Source organism: Podospora pseudopauciseta (assembly GCF_035222475.1).
Source record: "Podospora pseudopauciseta strain CBS 411.78 chromosome 2 map unlocalized CBS411.78m_2, whole genome shotgun sequence".
Classification (NCBI taxonomy): Eukaryota; Fungi; Ascomycota; class Sordariomycetes; order Sordariales; family Podosporaceae; genus Podospora; species Podospora pseudopauciseta.
Window position 1 is genome coordinate 1,687,161 of NW_026946663.1, and position 17,684 is coordinate 1,704,844.

The 17,684-nt window shown below is 51.8% G+C and overlaps 8 protein-coding genes and 2 non-coding genes across 10 annotated transcripts; 6 read left to right on the forward strand and 4 right to left on the reverse strand.

Moving 5' to 3' along the window:
- The first annotated feature begins 261 nt into the window (after positions 1-261).
- Positions 262-370, forward strand: QC763_0034070. The gene has a single exon. It is a non-coding gene; the product is annotated as a tRNA-Ser (tRNA).
- A 347-nt stretch (positions 371-717) lies between these two features.
- Positions 718-1,807, forward strand: QC763_204340 (uncharacterized protein). Its single transcript, XM_062909472.1, has 2 exons — positions 718-1,513; positions 1,570-1,807. The coding sequence occupies exons 1-2, from the start codon at positions 807-809 to the stop codon at positions 1,682-1,684; spliced, it is 822 nt and encodes a 273-aa protein (XP_062768260.1). The 5' UTR covers positions 718-806; the 3' UTR covers positions 1,685-1,807.
- QC763_204350 (uncharacterized protein) lies at positions 1,037-3,842 on the reverse strand. The gene is made up of 2 exons (XM_062909473.1): positions 3,022-3,842; positions 1,037-2,967 (listed from the first exon to the last, which is right to left on the reverse strand). The coding sequence occupies exons 1-2, from the start codon at positions 3,346-3,348 to the stop codon at positions 2,020-2,022; spliced, it is 1,275 nt and encodes a 424-aa protein (XP_062768261.1). The 5' UTR covers positions 3,349-3,842; the 3' UTR covers positions 1,037-2,019.
- Positions 1,755-1,847, forward strand: QC763_0034100. The gene has a single exon. It is a non-coding gene; the product is annotated as a tRNA-Ile (tRNA).
- QC763_204360 (uncharacterized protein) lies at positions 3,801-5,077 on the forward strand (the record flags this gene model as incomplete). The annotated part of the gene is made up of 2 exons (XM_062909474.1): positions 3,801-4,443; positions 4,495-5,077. Exons 1-2 carry the CDS (start codon positions 4,109-4,111, stop codon positions 5,075-5,077), a joined length of 918 nt encoding a protein of 305 aa, XP_062768262.1. The 5' UTR covers positions 3,801-4,108.
- An 800-nt stretch (positions 5,078-5,877) lies between these two features.
- On the forward strand, positions 5,878-8,189 carry QC763_204370 (uncharacterized protein; the record flags this gene model as incomplete). The annotated part of the gene is made up of 2 exons (XM_062909475.1): positions 5,878-6,263; positions 6,317-8,189. The coding sequence occupies 2 exons, from the start codon at positions 5,878-5,880 to the stop codon at positions 8,187-8,189; spliced, it is 2,259 nt and encodes a 752-aa protein (XP_062768263.1).
- Positions 8,190-8,522: 333 nt separating this feature from the next.
- On the forward strand, positions 8,523-9,424 carry QC763_204375 (uncharacterized protein; the record flags this gene model as incomplete). The annotated part of the gene is made up of 2 exons (XM_062909476.1): positions 8,523-8,796; positions 8,856-9,424. 2 exons carry the CDS (start codon positions 8,523-8,525, stop codon positions 8,921-8,923), a joined length of 342 nt encoding a protein of 113 aa, XP_062768264.1. The 3' UTR covers positions 8,924-9,424.
- A 1,323-nt stretch (positions 9,425-10,747) lies between these two features.
- QC763_204380 (uncharacterized protein) lies at positions 10,748-11,566 on the reverse strand (the record flags this gene model as incomplete). Its single annotated transcript, XM_062909477.1, is given in 3 exon segments — positions 10,748-10,918; positions 10,923-11,059; positions 11,350-11,566. Coding segments are annotated over 3 exon segments (525 nt in total).
- A 624-nt stretch (positions 11,567-12,190) lies between these two features.
- QC763_0034150 (uncharacterized protein) lies at positions 12,191-13,585 on the reverse strand (the record flags this gene model as incomplete). Its single annotated transcript, XM_062905547.1, has 4 exons — positions 12,191-12,313; positions 12,436-12,626; positions 13,308-13,423; positions 13,479-13,585. 4 exons carry the CDS (start codon positions 13,583-13,585, stop codon positions 12,191-12,193), a joined length of 537 nt encoding a protein of 178 aa, XP_062768266.1.
- Positions 13,586-14,192: 607 nt separating this feature from the next.
- On the reverse strand, positions 14,193-16,976 carry QC763_204390 (uncharacterized protein; the record flags this gene model as incomplete). Its single annotated transcript, XM_062909478.1, has 3 exons — positions 15,817-16,976; positions 14,908-15,739; positions 14,193-14,854 (listed from the first exon to the last, which is right to left on the reverse strand). The coding sequence occupies exons 1-3, from the start codon at positions 15,898-15,900 to the stop codon at positions 14,193-14,195; spliced, it is 1,578 nt and encodes a 525-aa protein (XP_062768267.1). The 5' UTR covers positions 15,901-16,976.
- Positions 16,977-17,684: the final 708 nt, after the last annotated feature.

Below are 17,684 nucleotides of genomic sequence, written 5' to 3' on the forward strand. Positions count from 1 at the left end.
CATTTGGGTAGGGATAGGGATGGCGAGCGGTATACGGGACCGGGTCGGCGCGCTTTGCATTGTCATTTCCTTTGCATTTATGGGCTTTGCATGGCATTTGATATGAACACTTTTGATACCCTTCAATGATAATATCTCTACTGTCTACACTCCTTTTTTCTCCTGCACTGGTCCCCATCATTTTCCACACATACCTAGCTCCTCAAAAAGAAGCTGATCACTCAAATTCCCCCAAAAAATATAAGTACCAACAAAAGAAATCGTCGCCTGCAGGATTCGAACCTACGCTCCCGAGGGAACGCCCTATGCAGTTGTGTGGATAGAATCCATACTTAGCAGGGGCGCGCGTTAACCACTCCGCCAAAGCGACTTGTTTTCTTGTTGAATGATCAGTCAATCTATGAATTCATGAAGGATGGTCCACAGCTGGGGTGGACACCGTCAACGTGGCTGCGTGTAAGTTGTGGTAATGGACAAACAGCCGAAGCGATTGGTAGGGACAATGTCACCAAATTGTTTGGCAGGCACCCCGCCCCGGATTATCGCCATTTGGATCCGGAGACTCGCTCCAAGACGAAAAGGCGAGCTTAGTCCAAGTGCGAGGTCGTCAGGTTAGGCGTACGGCACAGCGCCGAATGGTTGGCTTGCCGTTGCATTGGTCATCGCCGGCCGAATTTACCTCCGTCCATCTCCGGCCATGCCCGGCAGGGGTCCTAACTTATAAGCTGCATCTGCCGCGTTCACGAGATGATGCAGAATAGCACTTCAACTGACAGACAAAAACAAACTTAAATTCTTCCTTCAAAATGGCACCCCCCATAACCCTCAACCGTAACTTCCCCCCCACCCCTAACCACGTCTGGTCCCCCTTCGTCAATAAACTCGAGCTCCGCCTCCGCCTCTCCTCCATCCCCTACACCACTGCCTCTGGCTCCCTACCCCAATCCCCCAACAGGAAAATACCCTACATATCCTACCAGCCCTCCCCAAACCACACCCCCGAACTCCTAGGCGACTCAACCCTTATCACTAAGCGGCTTATATCCGACCACCTCCTCCCCGACCTCAACTCTGCCCTTTCCCCGGCAGAAAAAGCCCTTGACCTGTCCATTAGAGCACTACTGGAAGATAAACTCCAGTTCTTCAACACCCGCGAGCAATGGGTCGACAACTACTACCCCATGAGAGAAGGAATTCTCGGTCAGGGAGGAGCGGGTCTGCCATGGGTGATGCAATGGCTTATAGGGGGGAAGATTTACAAGGATATCATCCGGACGCTCTATGGGCAGGGGACAGGGAGGTACTCTTCTGACGAGGTGAGGGTGTTGAAGGAGGAGGTGTGGGAAGCTATAAATGCTTTTGTTGTGGAGGGGAGGAATAAAACTCTAGCCCGGAGGAGGGGGAAAGGGGATAATGGTGACGATAAGCCGTTTTGGGTCTTGGGAGGGGAGGGGCCCACGGAAGCGGATTGCACTTTGTATGGCATGGTTGCGGGGAGGTTGATGTGTAGCAGGTGAGTTTCGCTCCGTGTCATTGAACTGGATAGATATGGCTGACGGCAATATGCAGCGCTGCTCCTGAGACGGGGAGGTTGGTGAGGGGTTATCCCACGTTGGTGGAGTACGCGAGGAGGATTCATGATCGATACTTTGAGGAGTATGATCTTTGGGAGGAGGAAATCTAGGTTTGCCAGATACAATGAGGGTAAAAGGTGAATATATGGTAATGGAGATGGAAAAAGAAACAAAAGCGGATGCCCAATAACAGGATTGAACTGTTGACCTTCGCATTACTTGGTACTGTTTCCAGTATTAGTACGACGCTCTAACCAGCTGAGCTAATCGGGCTACTGATTTGAGATGTTTTCTTGGAGGGAAATAGCGCACATGAGCAATACTCGACATAGGAGCCGCATACAACGCATAGAATACGTTTTCGTTAGGGTTGCCAACACACATGACCGTCTCATGTAACTTGGGATGCAAATAAACATACAGATTTCGTCTTGCAGTGACCCTCCTATAGGTCTGCATCAAGAGCAATAACGTTGGCCGAGACAAATCCCGTAACAAACAACCGCGCCTTGCTCTTGCCGAGAGAGATGAGGACAGCAGCACTTGCGCTCCTGATCCTGCTGCTGTCATCCTCAAAGATCACCCTTGTCTCCCACTGCTGCGCCTTCACACCTGCTGAAGGCTTGGTATAGAAGACTTTGACAGGGTCCTTGCCAGCTGGGTCTCTGGAAGTCTCGGCGAGAGTGGCAGCCTTTGAGATGCCTGGCAACAAGAAACCACTGCGGTCATCCGAGGGGCCTGTGGCAAGAGGGTCCTTGAAGTAGCTGGGGTTGTCCACAACAGAGTCAACCTCGAGCGTGTCCAAAATGGTAATGTTGTAGTTTGAGCTACCCTTGGGTGGGAGCTGAGCAATGTGAAGGGTGCCGCTAGCTGCTTGTGCGATCAAGATCTCGTCTTCGGTCCGGCCGTGGCCAAGACCGTTGTTGTTGTGAACTCCGGCGAGGGCTACACTGGCACTTAGACCAGCGTCTGATGTCTTGACTGGGCTCAAGGAATCGAGCTTGATATGCACAGTATCTGTCCACTTGGCTCCGTAATAGACATCCTCCAACATGCGCATGATGCTATGGCCGGTGTAGTAATGATCGTTCGTGGCATAGACAGAAGTCGGGCTGGTGGCATAGACGTCATTTGGCGTCCGGATCAGAGGGTGCCAAACAGACCGGATATGTCTGATCGTGTTCGTGCCGATCTTGTGGTGGAAGAGTTCGATTTGGGACCTTGCCTTTGCCTCTTCGCCTTCCGCGGTAGGGGTGGGGTCAGGAAGGTGGTTGATGGCAAAAATGTAGACGGCCTGACCAGTGGGCAATTCGGGGTCGTCGATTACATCAATGCCGTGGGTGATGAAAGCACCGTCAAAGTTTTCGAACTTGAGCCGTCGTGATTCAAGACCCTACATAAGGACGGTCAGTTGTGTTGTGACAAGTTGTGTGAGGTTGGAGCTCACCTTGGGATCAATCACATGGATGGAACCTCTGTTCTCTGCGGCCAGCTTGGGATTATCCAAGTTTCCAAGCGGGGGAAACCACTGAAACCGCGTACTAGGATCATCTTCGCAGGCTGTGAAGAGGAGACCGCTCGGAACATGATGGTGAAGATCCTCGCAATGCGTTGTGTCAGGAATAGAGGTCACTTGCTGCGTGGTGCCTATGTCACCCGCAGGATAGCTTCGGAAAACGCCCAGAACAGTCACTGCACGTTGAATCAGAGGGCCTAGGGCGTAGAACTGGTAAGCGAGCAGAGCCGCAATGATAGAGTATACCACCGACCTCATTGTGCCGGATTGTCAAGAAACATGAGGTTGAAAGAGAGAAAGAGACCTTTCTTCCAAGCGATTCTTGATGTTGGGCACGTCCAGTACTTCTGGCGTCATTCCACTGCCTCGGCATCACCCATGCCCACGCGGGGTAGGTCACCGAACATCTTTGTTGGCGACTCGGGGAACCATTTCCGGATCTTGACGAATTAAGATCGCCATTGTCCGTTTACTTCAACGAGGGACCCAAAGTCAACAAACTGGAAGGCGAATCGTGGCACCTGGAAGCGAGACCCGGACTCCTCGATTGCGGGGTAGTGGAACAAGATGATGGATGATGGCTTATGCAGAATGTTAGCGCACGGGTATGCAGTGAATATCTGTAGTGTACGGTTAGACTCCAACGACATGTGTGTGCCTCACAAAGGTCATTCAATACAAGACTTGGTATTCCAGAATCGTGATGATTAGGCAAATGCCTTCTTTTTTTTGTTCAATCCTTTGGAATACCACCAATACTCGGAGCTTATGGATCAGTCAGGGACAATATGTGGTGGCCTAAGGATCCCTGTACTCACCCTTCCACCCACCGAAGCTGCCCCACCTCAGAGGCTTGGTCTTGGCAGTCGCCCCGCGTTGGTTGCCTGACATTCATTCACCACCATATCAGTTCCTCTGTTGGTGGCTCGCAGGAAAACAAATGGAACATCTCTATCAGCATCGCCTCACGGATACGCCGCCAGTTCTCCTTCCTACTTGAGCTCGATCTTCACGCTACATGGCAGACAGACTTTCTGACACCGAGGCCCCCTCGGGGATAACAGCCTCGCGTCTTTTGGACCAACTCGAGTCGCCCCTGTTTGGCAAGCTACCTGCCGAGTTGCGAGCTGTCATCTATACCGAGATCTTTGGCGGTCAACGCATCCATCTGAATTTCACAACTCACCCCATTCGCGCTGACAGGGTTGGTCTCAGGAAGCGCTGGCGCCACGCCATCTGTGAGCAGCCAGTTGCTGGCCCCTTCAGCGAGGTTACATCACGCCAGCATCACTGCTTTCTTGCCAGTCGCCGACGAGTGCTGGATATCAACCTTCTCTTCACTTGCCAGCGAGTGTAAGTCTTTGCTGTACAAACTCTGGGTCAGGTAAGCTAAACTGCATGTAGATTTGAAGAAGGGATTCCCATACTGTATCAGTCCAATACCTTTCACATCGTCAACATTGGCACCGAGAGGCTTCCCTCAGATGATCTGCGGAGCCTTCAAGTAAAAATACCCAAGAATTGGGGGCTCATCAGATCCTTGGAGTTCAAATGGGAAGTGAACATCTTTGATCGGAACCACCCCAGGTTTGTTCCGCATCATTGGGGGCGTGATGGCTACGAAGCATTCTGGGATGGTCTCGCCGATATGCCGTTGCTGTCTCAGCTGCGTATTTCCATCATCATGCCGCAAATACTCATGCTCGCATCGCCTGAGGAGCTTCGAAAGCTTTATTTTGAGCCTATAACGCGCCTCAAGCATTTACGGATATGTGAAGTGATCCTACCGAGATCGTACAGCTCGCATTTTGGCATGAGCCCGGAGGATCAGCGCCTTCCTATTGATGGAGATGGCGATTACCATATCAGCTGGGCCACTGTTGATGATGGACGTCCACTGGCTGCTGCTGCTGCCAACCCTGCGTCCATTCAACTCCTGCGAACAGCTACTTCCCACACACTGTCAGCGCCTCCAGGCTGGTCATGAGGATTCATCTCGGGTTTATTTGAACGGAAACTGCCGAGACCACTTCAAGACTATATATGCACAGGGGTTCCCGGTGGACACTCCATAATCCAATCACTATCTGCTTGGGCAAACCGTGATGCATCCATCATGGAGTGATGTGCAAACTTCGGTGGCTCAGCCGCAACGACCCAGTCTTAGTGGAGGGTTGGAAGGAATGTGCCGCAAAAGCCACTCATCACCTTCTTCACACGGCCCAGCCAAGACATATCCCGAAGCCGACTCCCGAATCTGGTCTGGAGGAGACTTATAGAGTACTAAGGAAATATCGAACCGATGCCAGAGAGCACAATGACACAAAATCCGGAAGTAATGCAGCTGTGATCTTACCCTGATCCTACTCTGTCTTACAGGATGATACATAATACTCGGTGGTTGCGATGCTGCTCAGCCTTATCGCCAGCCGATGTAACCTCAACACTCGGGCATGCTCTGAATAGGGCAAGCTCATTTACCGAACACTTTTCTGCAGCTCCCCGGTCTCATTATGAGTGGCTGAAAATACGTCTGCATCCCGAGTCCCTGCAGAATGTGGACAACCCGGGCCCAGCCTCATTGGCCTGGGACGTCTGGGCTGTGTCCAAGACAGCGGCAGCCCTGGTGCTGACTGCACAGTACGGCCTGGGCATGTTGAGGATGGTTAGCTGAGACAAAGCTAGAGTCTTTAGTAGGCATGTTTCTTCGTTCCATAAATACTGCGCCGTCACCATCGCTGGCCGGTCCATCATATCTCTTCACCCTCTACTCAACTACCAGTCAACATGTCACGAAACTTGGCAGAAAGCATCCCCTTAGTGAACAGGCTTTTTGCCTTGCTCGAGAGCTATTGGCAACAGCAACTGGACCCGGCTCTCCCCACACCACCAGCTGAGATCAAGGCCATCGTCCCGACCCAGCAATCGATTCTCAAACACCTCTCAGAGAGAGAATATCTGAAGCAGTTAGCACCGAAGTCTGTCAAGGATGCCTCGTTGTTGTCATTTGACCCAGGTGTTTTTGACAATGAACTCCTGAAGTTGAAGCTTTACTCTACTGTCGACCCTAAGGATCCCTCCCACGCCAAGGAGCCCGAAGGTGACATCGTAGAGGGCACTTACATGGGGACTCAGATTGCTCTAACCCAAGCATACGCCAAAATCGAACAAACGTGAGTCTCTCCTCAAACGAGAATGTCCGACAGATACTCACACCATGTCCTAGATTTTCTGCGCTGTTCGATGTTCTAGGCATTGAGCCAACACTGCCTCGGTATATCCCCCTCGAGGAGCAGAAGAAGCTCTACAACTACTCGGCGTACCCCAAGAATGCGGATGGAACGCCTGCGCAGTATCCTCCCCACCTTCAGACGATCCCTCCGGAGCACAGTTACACACCTTTTGGTATTTTCAACGCGATTGGGCTCATTGAGACTCAAGTCATTCTCAAGAAGATCACACCAACAGAGGATGGTCTGGTTGGCAAGACGAAAGAGTGGCTGCTTGAGAAGGCCAGGGCAGCAGCCTTTGGAGGCGATCCTGAGAAGGGGATCAAAATCCAGGACGTTGTTGACTACAATAAATACCACCGCAAATTCGGCACTGACATCAGCAACGGCGGAAATATCGGTCTTTTAGACGACTGGTACAGCGATCGTCGGTTTGCTGATCAGCAGTTCACTGGAGTCAACCCTACCACCATTACCAAAGCCTCGCCAGCATGGATTGCTGACTTCACCAAGGCGGCCAAGGATGGTGGGTACAACAAATGGCTAGACTTCTTCGCCAAGGTGGACAAGTCTTCCCTATTTGTGCAGGACGGCAGTTACTTTCGCAAGGCTTTTGGCATCTCAAATCCAGAACAGGTGCTCCATCATAAACAGCCTGGAAGCGATGACAACTGGTGTGTCGGGGCAGTGACCCTGTTCCAACTTCATGATGACGGCAAGCTGCACCCCATCGCCATCTGCATTGACCACAAGGGTTCGATGGAGAAGTCCACCACCATCTTCAACAAACGCATGACACCATACGACTCAACCGCCGGTGAGAAGGAGGATTGGCCATGGCGATACGCCAAAACAGCCTCTCAGGTTACCGACTGGATGCGCCATGAGCTTGCCGTGCATCTTACGTTGTCTCATCTTGTCGAAGAGTCGATCATCGTCGCCATCAACCGAACCATTCCGATGGATCATCCCCTGTACCGTTTGTTATTGCCTCACTGGTACAAGACCCTCTCCCTCAATGCTGCTGCTCGTGCCAGTCTTGTACCCCAGGTAGTAGCGGACATCGTCGGCGTGACTCCAGACCAAGCCTACAGTTTCATCCGCGACGCCTACGACACATACGATTTCGTTGGCAGCTATGTTCCCAACGATCTCAACAGGCGTGGCTTTCCCAACACACAAGAGGGACTCAGCCACACTCGCTACAAAAACTACCCCTATGCCAAGAACATGCTTGCTCTCTGGCACGTTCTGAGAAACTACGTCAACTCCATGCTCAGAATCTCGTTCCCTACGGATGAGAGCATCGCAAATGACAAGTACATCCAGGACTTTGTTAAAGAAGTCAAAACAGCCGGCTTCATGCCCTCTTTCCCGGAGCTCAAGACGCTCGATGCCCTTGTCGACGCTGTCACCATGTGCATTCATATCGCCTCCCCTTACCACAGCGCTGTCAACTACCTGCAGAACTTCTACCAGGTCTTTGTTGTCTCCAAGCCCCCATGCTTGTGTAAGGAGCCCCCGACCACAATTGGGCAGCTCCGCCAGTTCAACGAGTCGGACTTGGTGGCTTCACTTCCTATCAACAGACAACGGCAGTGGCTTCTGGCTGCACAACTGCCTTGGCTGTTGAGCTTCAAGGTGGATGATGAGAGGAGCTTACTCAATTATGCGGCCAGCCAGTGGAATGTGTACCGGTACAAAAAGGGGGCGAATGAGCTGAAAGTTAAGGAGGCGAGCCAGAAGCTGTATGAAGACTTGCAGGGACTGCAGAGGGTCTTCTTTCACAACAGCACGGGAATGGATAAGGGGAGTATTCCGTATATGGTGTTGGATCCGGGGTTGACGGCTGTTTCTATTCTCATCTAGTGTCAAACTGTGGGTTGAGAGGGGGGATATTCCGCAGACTGTTGTAGGATACTGGGTTATTTATGATGAGTGAAAGGAGCTACCAGGCACAAATAATACGATAATTATCTCTCGTTCATCTCAACCTTTCCATCAATGCAGTTCAACTAACCCCACCAAGCCACCTGACCCCGACCCACCTGACCCTTCACACTTTGTTTGATCCCTGCATGAGCGATAAGATAAGCCCCATCTCTCTCCAAGGGTCCACCAAAAATTATTCCCATCGCAACCTTGACGGCCACCTTCACCCTCCACCCTCACAAATCCCATTCAACCCTCCCAACAGCAACCATGCCCTCCGTCAAAAACCCCAACAAGCCCTCCAAGAACAGGCTCGCCGCCAAGGCCGCCAAAGCCCGGAAAGAGGCGCAAAAGTCCTCCGCCGCTGGCCGCCTGTCCAAAATCGAGAAGACCGACGCAAACAGATTTGGCGCCCGCCCGGGGTTGATGCCTACGAGCGGCCCGAGAAAGCCGGTGAGCGCCAAGAAGCAGAGGAAGTTGGAGAAAAAGATGGGGTATGCGCTTAAGAGGAAGATGGAGAGGGAGGGGGAGGTGGAGATGAAGGGTATGTGACCTGGAGATATTTGGGGGGTACAGGGAGAGGGTTTGCTGACTGGAATATAGATGCGGTTGTGGTTGAGAAAAAGGCTGAGGGTGGTGAGAAAGAGGAGGTTGAGATGGATATTTCATGAGTGGGCTGAAACGGGACGATTGGGGGACGAAACATTGATGATACCCTTTGGTGGAATTTACCGCTGAGCGACAAAATCATGGACCATTGACTGTGGTTGATGAGATATGTCTTGGGACGCCAACTTAAGAGAGCTGCATCGGGCCTTGGAATTCCGGTATGGGGAACTTGGTGGGAGATCTGGACCATGCCCGCTTTCCCAGGGACACGCTCACACGGGGAACCAGGTGAGAAATGTCTTTCTCATTGTTGGACTGGAATGGTCCTGGAAGACCTGTTCTGGCACTACTAAACAGTGCGTTGGTCATGTTTGCGGGTTTCACAAATGATTAGATACCAACAGTGCAGCAACGCGCCATGGTGGTCTAAAAAGAGAATCTTGATCGAGATCTTCCTCATTCGCAGATCAAAGTACTCAACATGGATTCCAAGACTTGCCGTTCGTTCAATCCACCTCAGACAATCGTTAGATCCTCCTTCTCTGTGAACCATCAGACAAGCCCATCAAACATACTGCTGTCTGAACCCATGTCAGCTCCTCCGTTTTCCCGACGATCAATGTATGCCGCCATGTCATCCGCTGGGTATATCAAGCCAACCCGCTGCCACGCCGAATGCGTCGTCAGGCGCCTTGGTCTCAATATAAGAGCAATGACCAGGAAATTTTTGGGGTTCAGAGTGGCTACAGATATATCATAGAGCGGTCCAGCATGCAACTTAGTACGCTCGAGCAAACTCAGGCGCACCTCATCACCGTCTTTCATCGGCGCTACGGCCAGCGGAATGCCAGGCCAGAACTTCTGCCGTTTTGAAGTGGCCACGTGCTCTATCAACCACCGACCGTCTGTCTGCTCCGACACTCGACCTCGACTAGTCCATGAGCGCAGTTTAATATGTCCGCCGGTAACTCTCCCATATGGGTCTACTCTTCAGGTACCGAGGAGCATTCTAGCAGCTCACAGGACGTCCTTCCTAGGTAACCTAGGTGGCTGTCAAGGAAGCGCCTGACCTTCAAAGGATCTCGTAATGTAATGGGCCCCTCGATAGATTCCCAGCTGAAGCTGGGGGCACGGTACAGTGCAGGCCGTGGCGCAAGATGAGAAGTGCCAACCCAATACAAGGCTTCTGGGATATGGGAGGACCAAATCCCCCCGCGATACGTGTTTGTGGAGCTTTCCGTCGACATCATAGACGTCGATCCTACGGATGCAATTCCAGAAAGGGCGGGAAGTCGGTCCATCTCGTACGTCATTGCCAGACGGCTGAAGAACTCGAATATCATCCTCCAGGCCTCATGAATGGTGTCGGGGTGACCATCGGGTTTTGCCAGATCTCTGAGGCTACTAACGCTGGTAGTTGGGCCTTTTGACGTGTACGTTCCCGTCATGAGAGATATGAACCGCTTGCGCATCATCTCATATGGATAGTCTTTTGGAATTTTCCTCCGACGCTGGTTGAAACCTGGAAGAGGATTTTCCTGGACCTCGACCGGCGCCGCCAGGTATGCTGGCAAGCCATTATCTTGTTTTTTGGGGTCATCTTCAAAGATGAAGACTTCTGTCCAGAATGCGCGCCGACACTCCCATGCCATCTGAGTTTTGCCGAAGTGAAGTACACGAGGGCTTACCAACCGCTCTTGGAACGCCCACGCCCGCGTAAGCAATGGGTATCCTGTCAGAGTTTGGTCAGAGCTTGAAATGCCGTATGGCGAGATGCCGCGAATGTCATCTGGTGGGGTTAGGGCAAACCAACGACGAAATCCTGCAATCTCGACACTCACCGGCGCCCATAGCTTGTCATCCTTGACAGTTCGGCCGGACCAGTGCTAAGGAATCTCATGAAAACCTGCGAAACAGCCGCAGTCACCATCAGCAGACCCAGTAGCCGCCAATGTGAGGAAGGAGTTCTGGTATATGCTTGCCATCTTGCTAGATCCACGTTCCCAGTCGCTCTTGTCATCCTGTATGATGCAAAGATTTATCGATCCAGAGGTAGCCTACTCCAAGACGGCGGGTTATCATGGCTGCATCTCTGAGTGTCCTTGGAAGCCTTCCAAGGGAAAAGCCCTGACGCCATCCTTTCACATTTTTTAACGTTGCTTTAGCCTGCTGGGTTTGTTGTCCGACACCAGCAATGACTTAGTGCCAGATAATCGGGAAGGGTGTGACTTTTGGACGACACAATGTCTTTGGCGTCAACTAATCGTAACATCTCCTCAGCCACACTTAGCAACCGAAATGGAAGCGTGATAGGGACATCTGGAAAACAGCCCGATTCATGTAGGGCACGGCATTGAGAATTCATTCAAGAATGGTCGAAGTACAATGGTCGACGTGGTGTTGGGAAGGACGTATTTGCGGGATTTCATCTTGTGAACAAGCTAGTGAGCAGAGGGCGTAAAAAGGTGTAGAGATTGAAGTGACCTACCCGGCGAGACCAATGAGACAAGATGGATAGTCGGCATGGCGACATTTTTGAAAGAGAGCGAAACCCTCAAAACTTCCGGCATTCTTCCCTCTTTCGTTTCTGGATATGTCGACCCATAGTTCTCTTCGGACATAAAGTCCAAAGGCTCCATGATTGGACCCATACATTCGATTGAGATGTTCTTTGGGTCGATGCCGCCCTCTGGGAGATGATACATGTGGGAGAAATGCAAAGCGCCCTTGGCTATGACAGAGTATTGACGACATGAGGAGGCCAACAATATCGCTACATCGCTGTGGTAGCTGTAGGTTGGTCGAGGGAGGGCCACTGAAGGAGTCCAATTGCTGCGGCGGGGGTCTTGGGTAGCAACGATGCATCGCCGACATCGAGTGATAGATCTGTCTGACGCCATGGTATGGCGTAGATGAGGACTGTAAGGTATTTGTTCAGAATACGTCTTGGAAAGATTCACGCGATTTGATGTGTTGATTGCAGGCAACACTCAGGATTTGGGGTGGCAGTGCGATCAGCTGCCTCGTCTTGATTGCAGTCGCAGTCATGATGATTCCAAGAATTCATTTGTAGAAGCCACCTACCCAAAGTAAGCAACATAGAACATCAAATCCTCTAAGCACCACGAGATGCAACTGATCGTTCAACCAAAACAACACCTCACAAAACCATTTCAGAGTGGCCATTAAGCCGCTCCACTGCCGCTATCATCAAAACTCAACATTAGGTATCTCTCGGGCTTCCCAGAAAAACTACCCCTCATAGTATGCCCGGATTTGCACTCGACCCGTCCACTCTCCTCGCCACCTTCTACGCTCTTCCCAACGTCCTACTTCTTAACCTCCACCTCCACCACCACCACCACCTCCTCCTCCTCCTCCTCCTCCTCCTTACCTGTAACTTTAACCTCTTCTTCCTCATTCTGAACACTGACCTCTCCTTTCTTCATATCCTTGTCGTTCCCTTAACCCGATCCGAATAGACTGCCGTCTACCTGTTTCTCCTGCCTTTCTAGCACAGCCTGATCATATCTCAATCTCACAAATCACACTACACATATCATGATTCGCTCACCTCACCCAGGGTCTCCAAGAGCAAATAGCGTCTCTCTCGCTTCCCCATTGGCTCATCGCTCTGGGTGTGGTCGAACTCACTACACCACCTTTCATACGCCTCCTCAAGGTCCTTGCGATCACATTGGTCCATCATGACACGGCGGAGCATGTTTTCGAACCTGTTCCAATCAAGATTTTCCATTGTAAATGCTGGGTCGGTTATCAGTATTGTGACGTGGTGGTTGTTGTTTGCTCCAGTTGTGTTTTGCCCGGGTGATCTGGGAAGGAAGGGCTGTAAATCGAAGATGTAGGGTAGCGAATGGGCTTCGGAACAATATCAACAGCGCATCGTCTCACTCTTATAGCTTCCTGCCACACCATCAGGCTTCCACGACGGGTTGCAGATGTCTTCTACTGACAACCAGACGGTCTCTAGCCGAATCAAGGGACAACAAAGGCGAGTATGTGATTACAAGACAGTTCGTCAACATCCTTTGACTCATCCACACAAACAAGCACATCTTGCAGAACAAGCACCTAGAAAGATTCATCACAAAACAATACGACCAATTCTTCGTGCTTCCACGTGTGATAGCCTTCGGCACCCAGGCCACAAGCAGCCTTTCACAAGAAAAACTACCATGCCACCAGGCGGCCTCTCCTCTACACTACCAGTGCAACTCTGTCCTTCCTTCAACGCTATCAGCCCATAGTCAACACGACCAAAGACATCCTGCACAGCAATATCACATCCTAGAATCATCCATCCCAACTTTCTCACAATCCCCCGTCGCCTTTAGCCACCGCTTATTCCCCTCCTCCCCCTTCACCCTCTCGATCTCCAAAACCCCCCTCAGCCTCCCATATTTTAAAGCTCCCATCACCACCCACCCTCATCAACCGCCCTCCTTCTCATCCCCCCTTCCTCGTGAAACACCCCTATCCCCAGTAGCTGTCCCATCTGAACCTCCTTTCCCATCTGAACCGCCCCCATCTGTCTCCCCTCTCTAATTCTCCCCAGTAGAACCCCCCGTTCTTCTGGTCCTCTCCGACTCCTTCTACTTTCTCCCCCACTCAGCCTCCCTCGCCGCCGTAAGTTTCGCGAGCGCGTCCACGATCCTCTGCCTGCTTTCGGAGTTGGTGGTGGTGGAATCGAGTTTCTCTGACATTGTGCTTGCTGATACAAAGTAGGTGGTGGTGGTCAAAATTGGGATTTAGTTAGGGCCTGCCGACTTTGGATGATGGGCGTGGTTGGTATATGGGATGTCTTGACAGGGGATGAACGGAGAGAACCCCCACACCCTTGTATTCCATCAGGCTTGGTGTTGTTTGACTTGTAGCAGTGTTCCTTGACTGACTCAAAAAGAGTCCTGAACAAAATCACTCCCATGACCAGACCAGACAACCATGTTGCAATCACCGTCTTTCTTGTCTATTCACAAACCACAAACATATCCTACCTGACCGACATCCGAAGAAAGAATTCGCTCAATTACATGTCAACAATACACACCCGAAAGGTAATAACACTAACCACACACACACACACACACAAAAGCCCCAATCTTCCCTCCCTTTTGTCCCTGTAAAACCCATCCCTTTCCCTGAGCGCTCAACAACAAAATGACAACAACGCCCTATTTTTGGCCTTTCATAGGACCCGTCCTACAACGACACCACCACACCCAATCCCATCACCAACAATCCTCCCTCACAAAAGACAAAAGAGATCCCTTTCATATCCTCACTCTTTTCCTCTCACCTCTATCCTCTTCCTTACAAAAGCACCATACCAGCACCAACGCCCATAGCAACAACCACATACGCCCCGACAGCCAAGTCACCAATCGTAAACAGGTGCTTCATGGGGATAGGCACGGCAATATTCTTGCTCGTCTCTGACCCACCCTGGGTGTTGCTAGCAGCCTCGCTGGCCTCAGCCAAGCTAGCCTTGCACCGGTCATCAGCCTCGGCCGCCTGGATGGTGGCCTGCCCCTTGAACTCGCAAGCGCCGCTGGCCTGGTTCTGGGAGTTGTAGTACTCGTTGAGAATATACCCCAACTTCTGCTTATCTCCGCACATGGAGAAGGGTCCGTACACGCCCGAGGTGACATTGCCGTTGATGCCGTCGCACGCCTCGGGAGTCTGGTCGCAGACATAATTGAAGATCTTGCCAAAGTCGGTGGTCTTGAGGTTGTCCGAAGGAACGCAGGTCAAGGACTTGTACATGCACTCGCAAAGGTCGTTGTTGGGGGTAGGGGGCAAGCGGTCGCCGCTGACGACCCACTTGGAGTTGACCGTGGGGCAGGCGGCGGGGGAGTTGGTGGGATTGTAGGCATCCATCTGGGTAGGCGAAGGGCGAACGGACGCCATGGCGGTCGAGAGAGTGTCAAAGTCCTTCAACTTGGAGGCGGTGCTGCCCTTGATTTGGACCAGACCTAAATGAAAATTTAGCACAAGCATGTCACAAATAAGGGGTGCGCAGAAATACCGTAGTCATTCTCCTCCTGGTGGTACATGTAAACAATGCCGCCGCTAATAACGCCAGTCATTTTATCAGAGTAGAGGGCAGTAGTCTCCTCCCAGATACGACCCTCAGCACCGTGGGGAATGTTGCAGCCATATTCGGCAAAGAAGACAGGCACCGAGTACCCTTTGAAGAACTCGACCTGCTTATCATAGCCCGAATCCGTGAAAGAGCTCTCGCCGCACCACGAGTAGATGTTGTATCCCCAGTAATCGATGGCCTCGCTCTGGTTGCCGCAGTTGAAGTACTTGGCAATGTTTTCACGGATATCGGCGTCATCGTTGGCAGCATAGCCAACGCCCAACCAGCGTTTGGTGGTGGCCTTGATGTGGTTCTTGGTGTCGCGGACAGCGGCCTTGACGTAGGCAGAGGCATCAGTATTGGTGGCATTGTTGGTGACCTCGTTACCAGCGAAGAAGCCGATCACGTTGCTGTACCCGCTCAGGGCGTCGACGACATCAGTGTATCTCTTGAGCAACTCGACGTCCCACTTGGGGTCGTCGCGGTTGACCGACAAGCTTGGCTCGCTAAGATCGCTGATGACATAGATGCCGGCGTCGTCGAGAAGCTTCATGCACTCGTCGTGGTTCTTGGTTGGGTCAATGGCATAGGTACGGATGGTGTTGGTACGGAGTTGCTTGAGAAGGGGGACGTCGCGTCTGCAGCTGGCGGGATCGGCAAGAGGGTCGCTGTACTTGGAGCTGCCGGTGGACTGGCCGGAGGCGGCGCTGTCTTGCTGGTAAGCAACACCCTTCATGAAGAATTGGGTGCCATTTTCGTAGAAGAATTTGGACCCCTATGGAGGAAATGGTCAGTGAGAAGAACCATTGGAGGCGGCGCAAAGGTGAGGTGCAGACTGTCGCGACTACACACCTTCATGACAATGGGAGGAAGTTCGGCGGCCGCCTGCCCTAGTAGTAGGGAGGCGGAAACGAGAGATGTTTTAGAGAATCGCATTTTGGTGATGTTCTGGTTGTGGTTGCGACAAGCGCGCAGTGTGAGCCTGTTGATGGATTGTCTGTTTTGATGTGGATGTAGTTGTCAGGGCGGTTGGAATGACGTCTGAGACGGATTGATTCACTTGGCGCACGCTGTCTCTGCTGGCAAAAAAATCCGGAAAAGTGAAGAAGATGTTGTGTTCAACGAAAGTCGGAATGAAGCAGAGGGGGGCCCGTAACGAATGGCACTGAAACAAGCAACAAGAATGCAGTTCCCTCTGCGATATTAAACAATTTGCAACTGAAACGATGGTAAGAAATGTGCCAGAAGTTGACTGGAGGAAGGAAAGAGAGAGAAAGATTGACGGCAACACGAAGGACGAGTCGAGGGCAGGACAGTATCAAAAATGGGCAGCAGCGGCGGGCGGGAGCAAGGCACTGAGTCCAATCATGTCAATTTGGTCCCATCCCAACTCCACTGGCACTGACAGCGACCGATAATAGCTAGCGGCCGGGCTGTGTTCGGGTACACGGCGAAGATGGAGGGTGGGATATCAAGGTACTTGGAGACAGACCAGTCAATGCATAATCCCGACAAGTACACAGCTACCAAACCCAATGGTTCCATCATAATTTCGTTTCATCAGCTTGCGCTGTGACTGCTATCCAACGGCAGGGTTCTCCTTTTGCAGGCGCGCAGCTCGTGTTTCCCTGTGCCGGGTGTTCCGCGTGGCAAGCAATGGCTGGAGAGCGATATTCACAAGAGCGTCGTCAGAGGTTTCGCGAAAAACCCCTTGTTTGCAGCATCTGGCGAGATCGTCGAAGGCTTTTCTTGGAAATGCTTGAGACGTCTTGGAAAATGCTTGGTTGGTGAAACAAGACTTTCGCCTTCATCTTGGCTCCTGCTTGGCGGTCTGGGCAACATCCTGGGCATGGTGCTCCGCTCTGGCCTTTTGCAACGCCTTCGGTTGGCAGCTCATCTCCGGCTCCATGCCATGTGCCATGCCACCACAGGAAAAAGGGGAGCAGAAGGCCGATGGCGCGTTGGTTCGATCGAGAGGCACAGCTGCATGAAAACCTATATGCAAACGAATGGGACGATCTGAGGAGATTGATTCTTCGTGGGGCCTTTAGAGACACAGAGGCCGTTCGGATAACCCTTTGGGGTGTTCTTCTGCTCACCAAGCTGTCTTGAACTTGATGAAAACCAGGTTGTCATCGACATGACATTCTCCTCCCAAATCTTGCTTTTGCTTTTCTATGGCTTGCAGTTTTCTGCGCATCTTGGCGCCGAGCCGGCCCCGCGCTCTCAGCACTTGGCAGCCGCCTGGGCGTTGACGTCCTGACATCTCCCGTTTGTTGACGTTTCCGCTTGGATCCCAATTGCAGCAATATCATGTTCAACGCTCAGTGAGCTTGTTTATTTGTTTGTTTGGTATCGCCACCTTCAATCTCCACCATCGGCATCATGTTGTCCACAGACACGAGCCGGGGAACAGAGTTGCTGTCTTCTTCTACTCATCACATCAATAGTTCCTTTCTGGCCACGGGTAATCTGCTGCCATGAAGCCCTTGTCCGCCCTTCCATCTCTGACATTTGGCCTGGCCATATCCAATCCACAATCCACCATCAACTCCCACCGCCACAACCCCGACGTATGTCCAATGCCTTGTTCTGTTGGTCTGCCACTCCCTCCTCCGCTTGCCCGTTCGTTTTTCCTTGGGTTCGATCGTCAAGATACCTGCACAAGAAAGACGAGATATCAGCTTCATGCAATTGAAGAAAAGCTCAAAGAAAGCAGA

Excerpts from the sequence above, each read along its gene's own strand:
- QC763_204340 (XM_062909472.1), top strand. The coding sequence starts at position 807 with ATGGCACCCCCCATAACCCTCAACCGTAACTTCCCCCCCACCCCTAAC. Across the intron at positions 1,514-1,569 it reads GGGAGGTTGATGTGTAGCAG|CGCTGCTCCTGAGACGGGGA; the intron begins GTGAGTTTCGCT and ends GGCAATATGCAG.
- QC763_204350 (XM_062909473.1), bottom strand. The coding sequence starts at position 3,348 with ATGAGGTCGGTGGTATACTCTATCATTGCGGCTCTGCTCGCTTACCAG. Across the intron at positions 2,968-3,021 it reads TCCATGTGATTGATCCCAAG|GGTCTTGAATCACGACGGCT; the intron begins GTGAGCTCCAAC and ends GTCCTTATGTAG.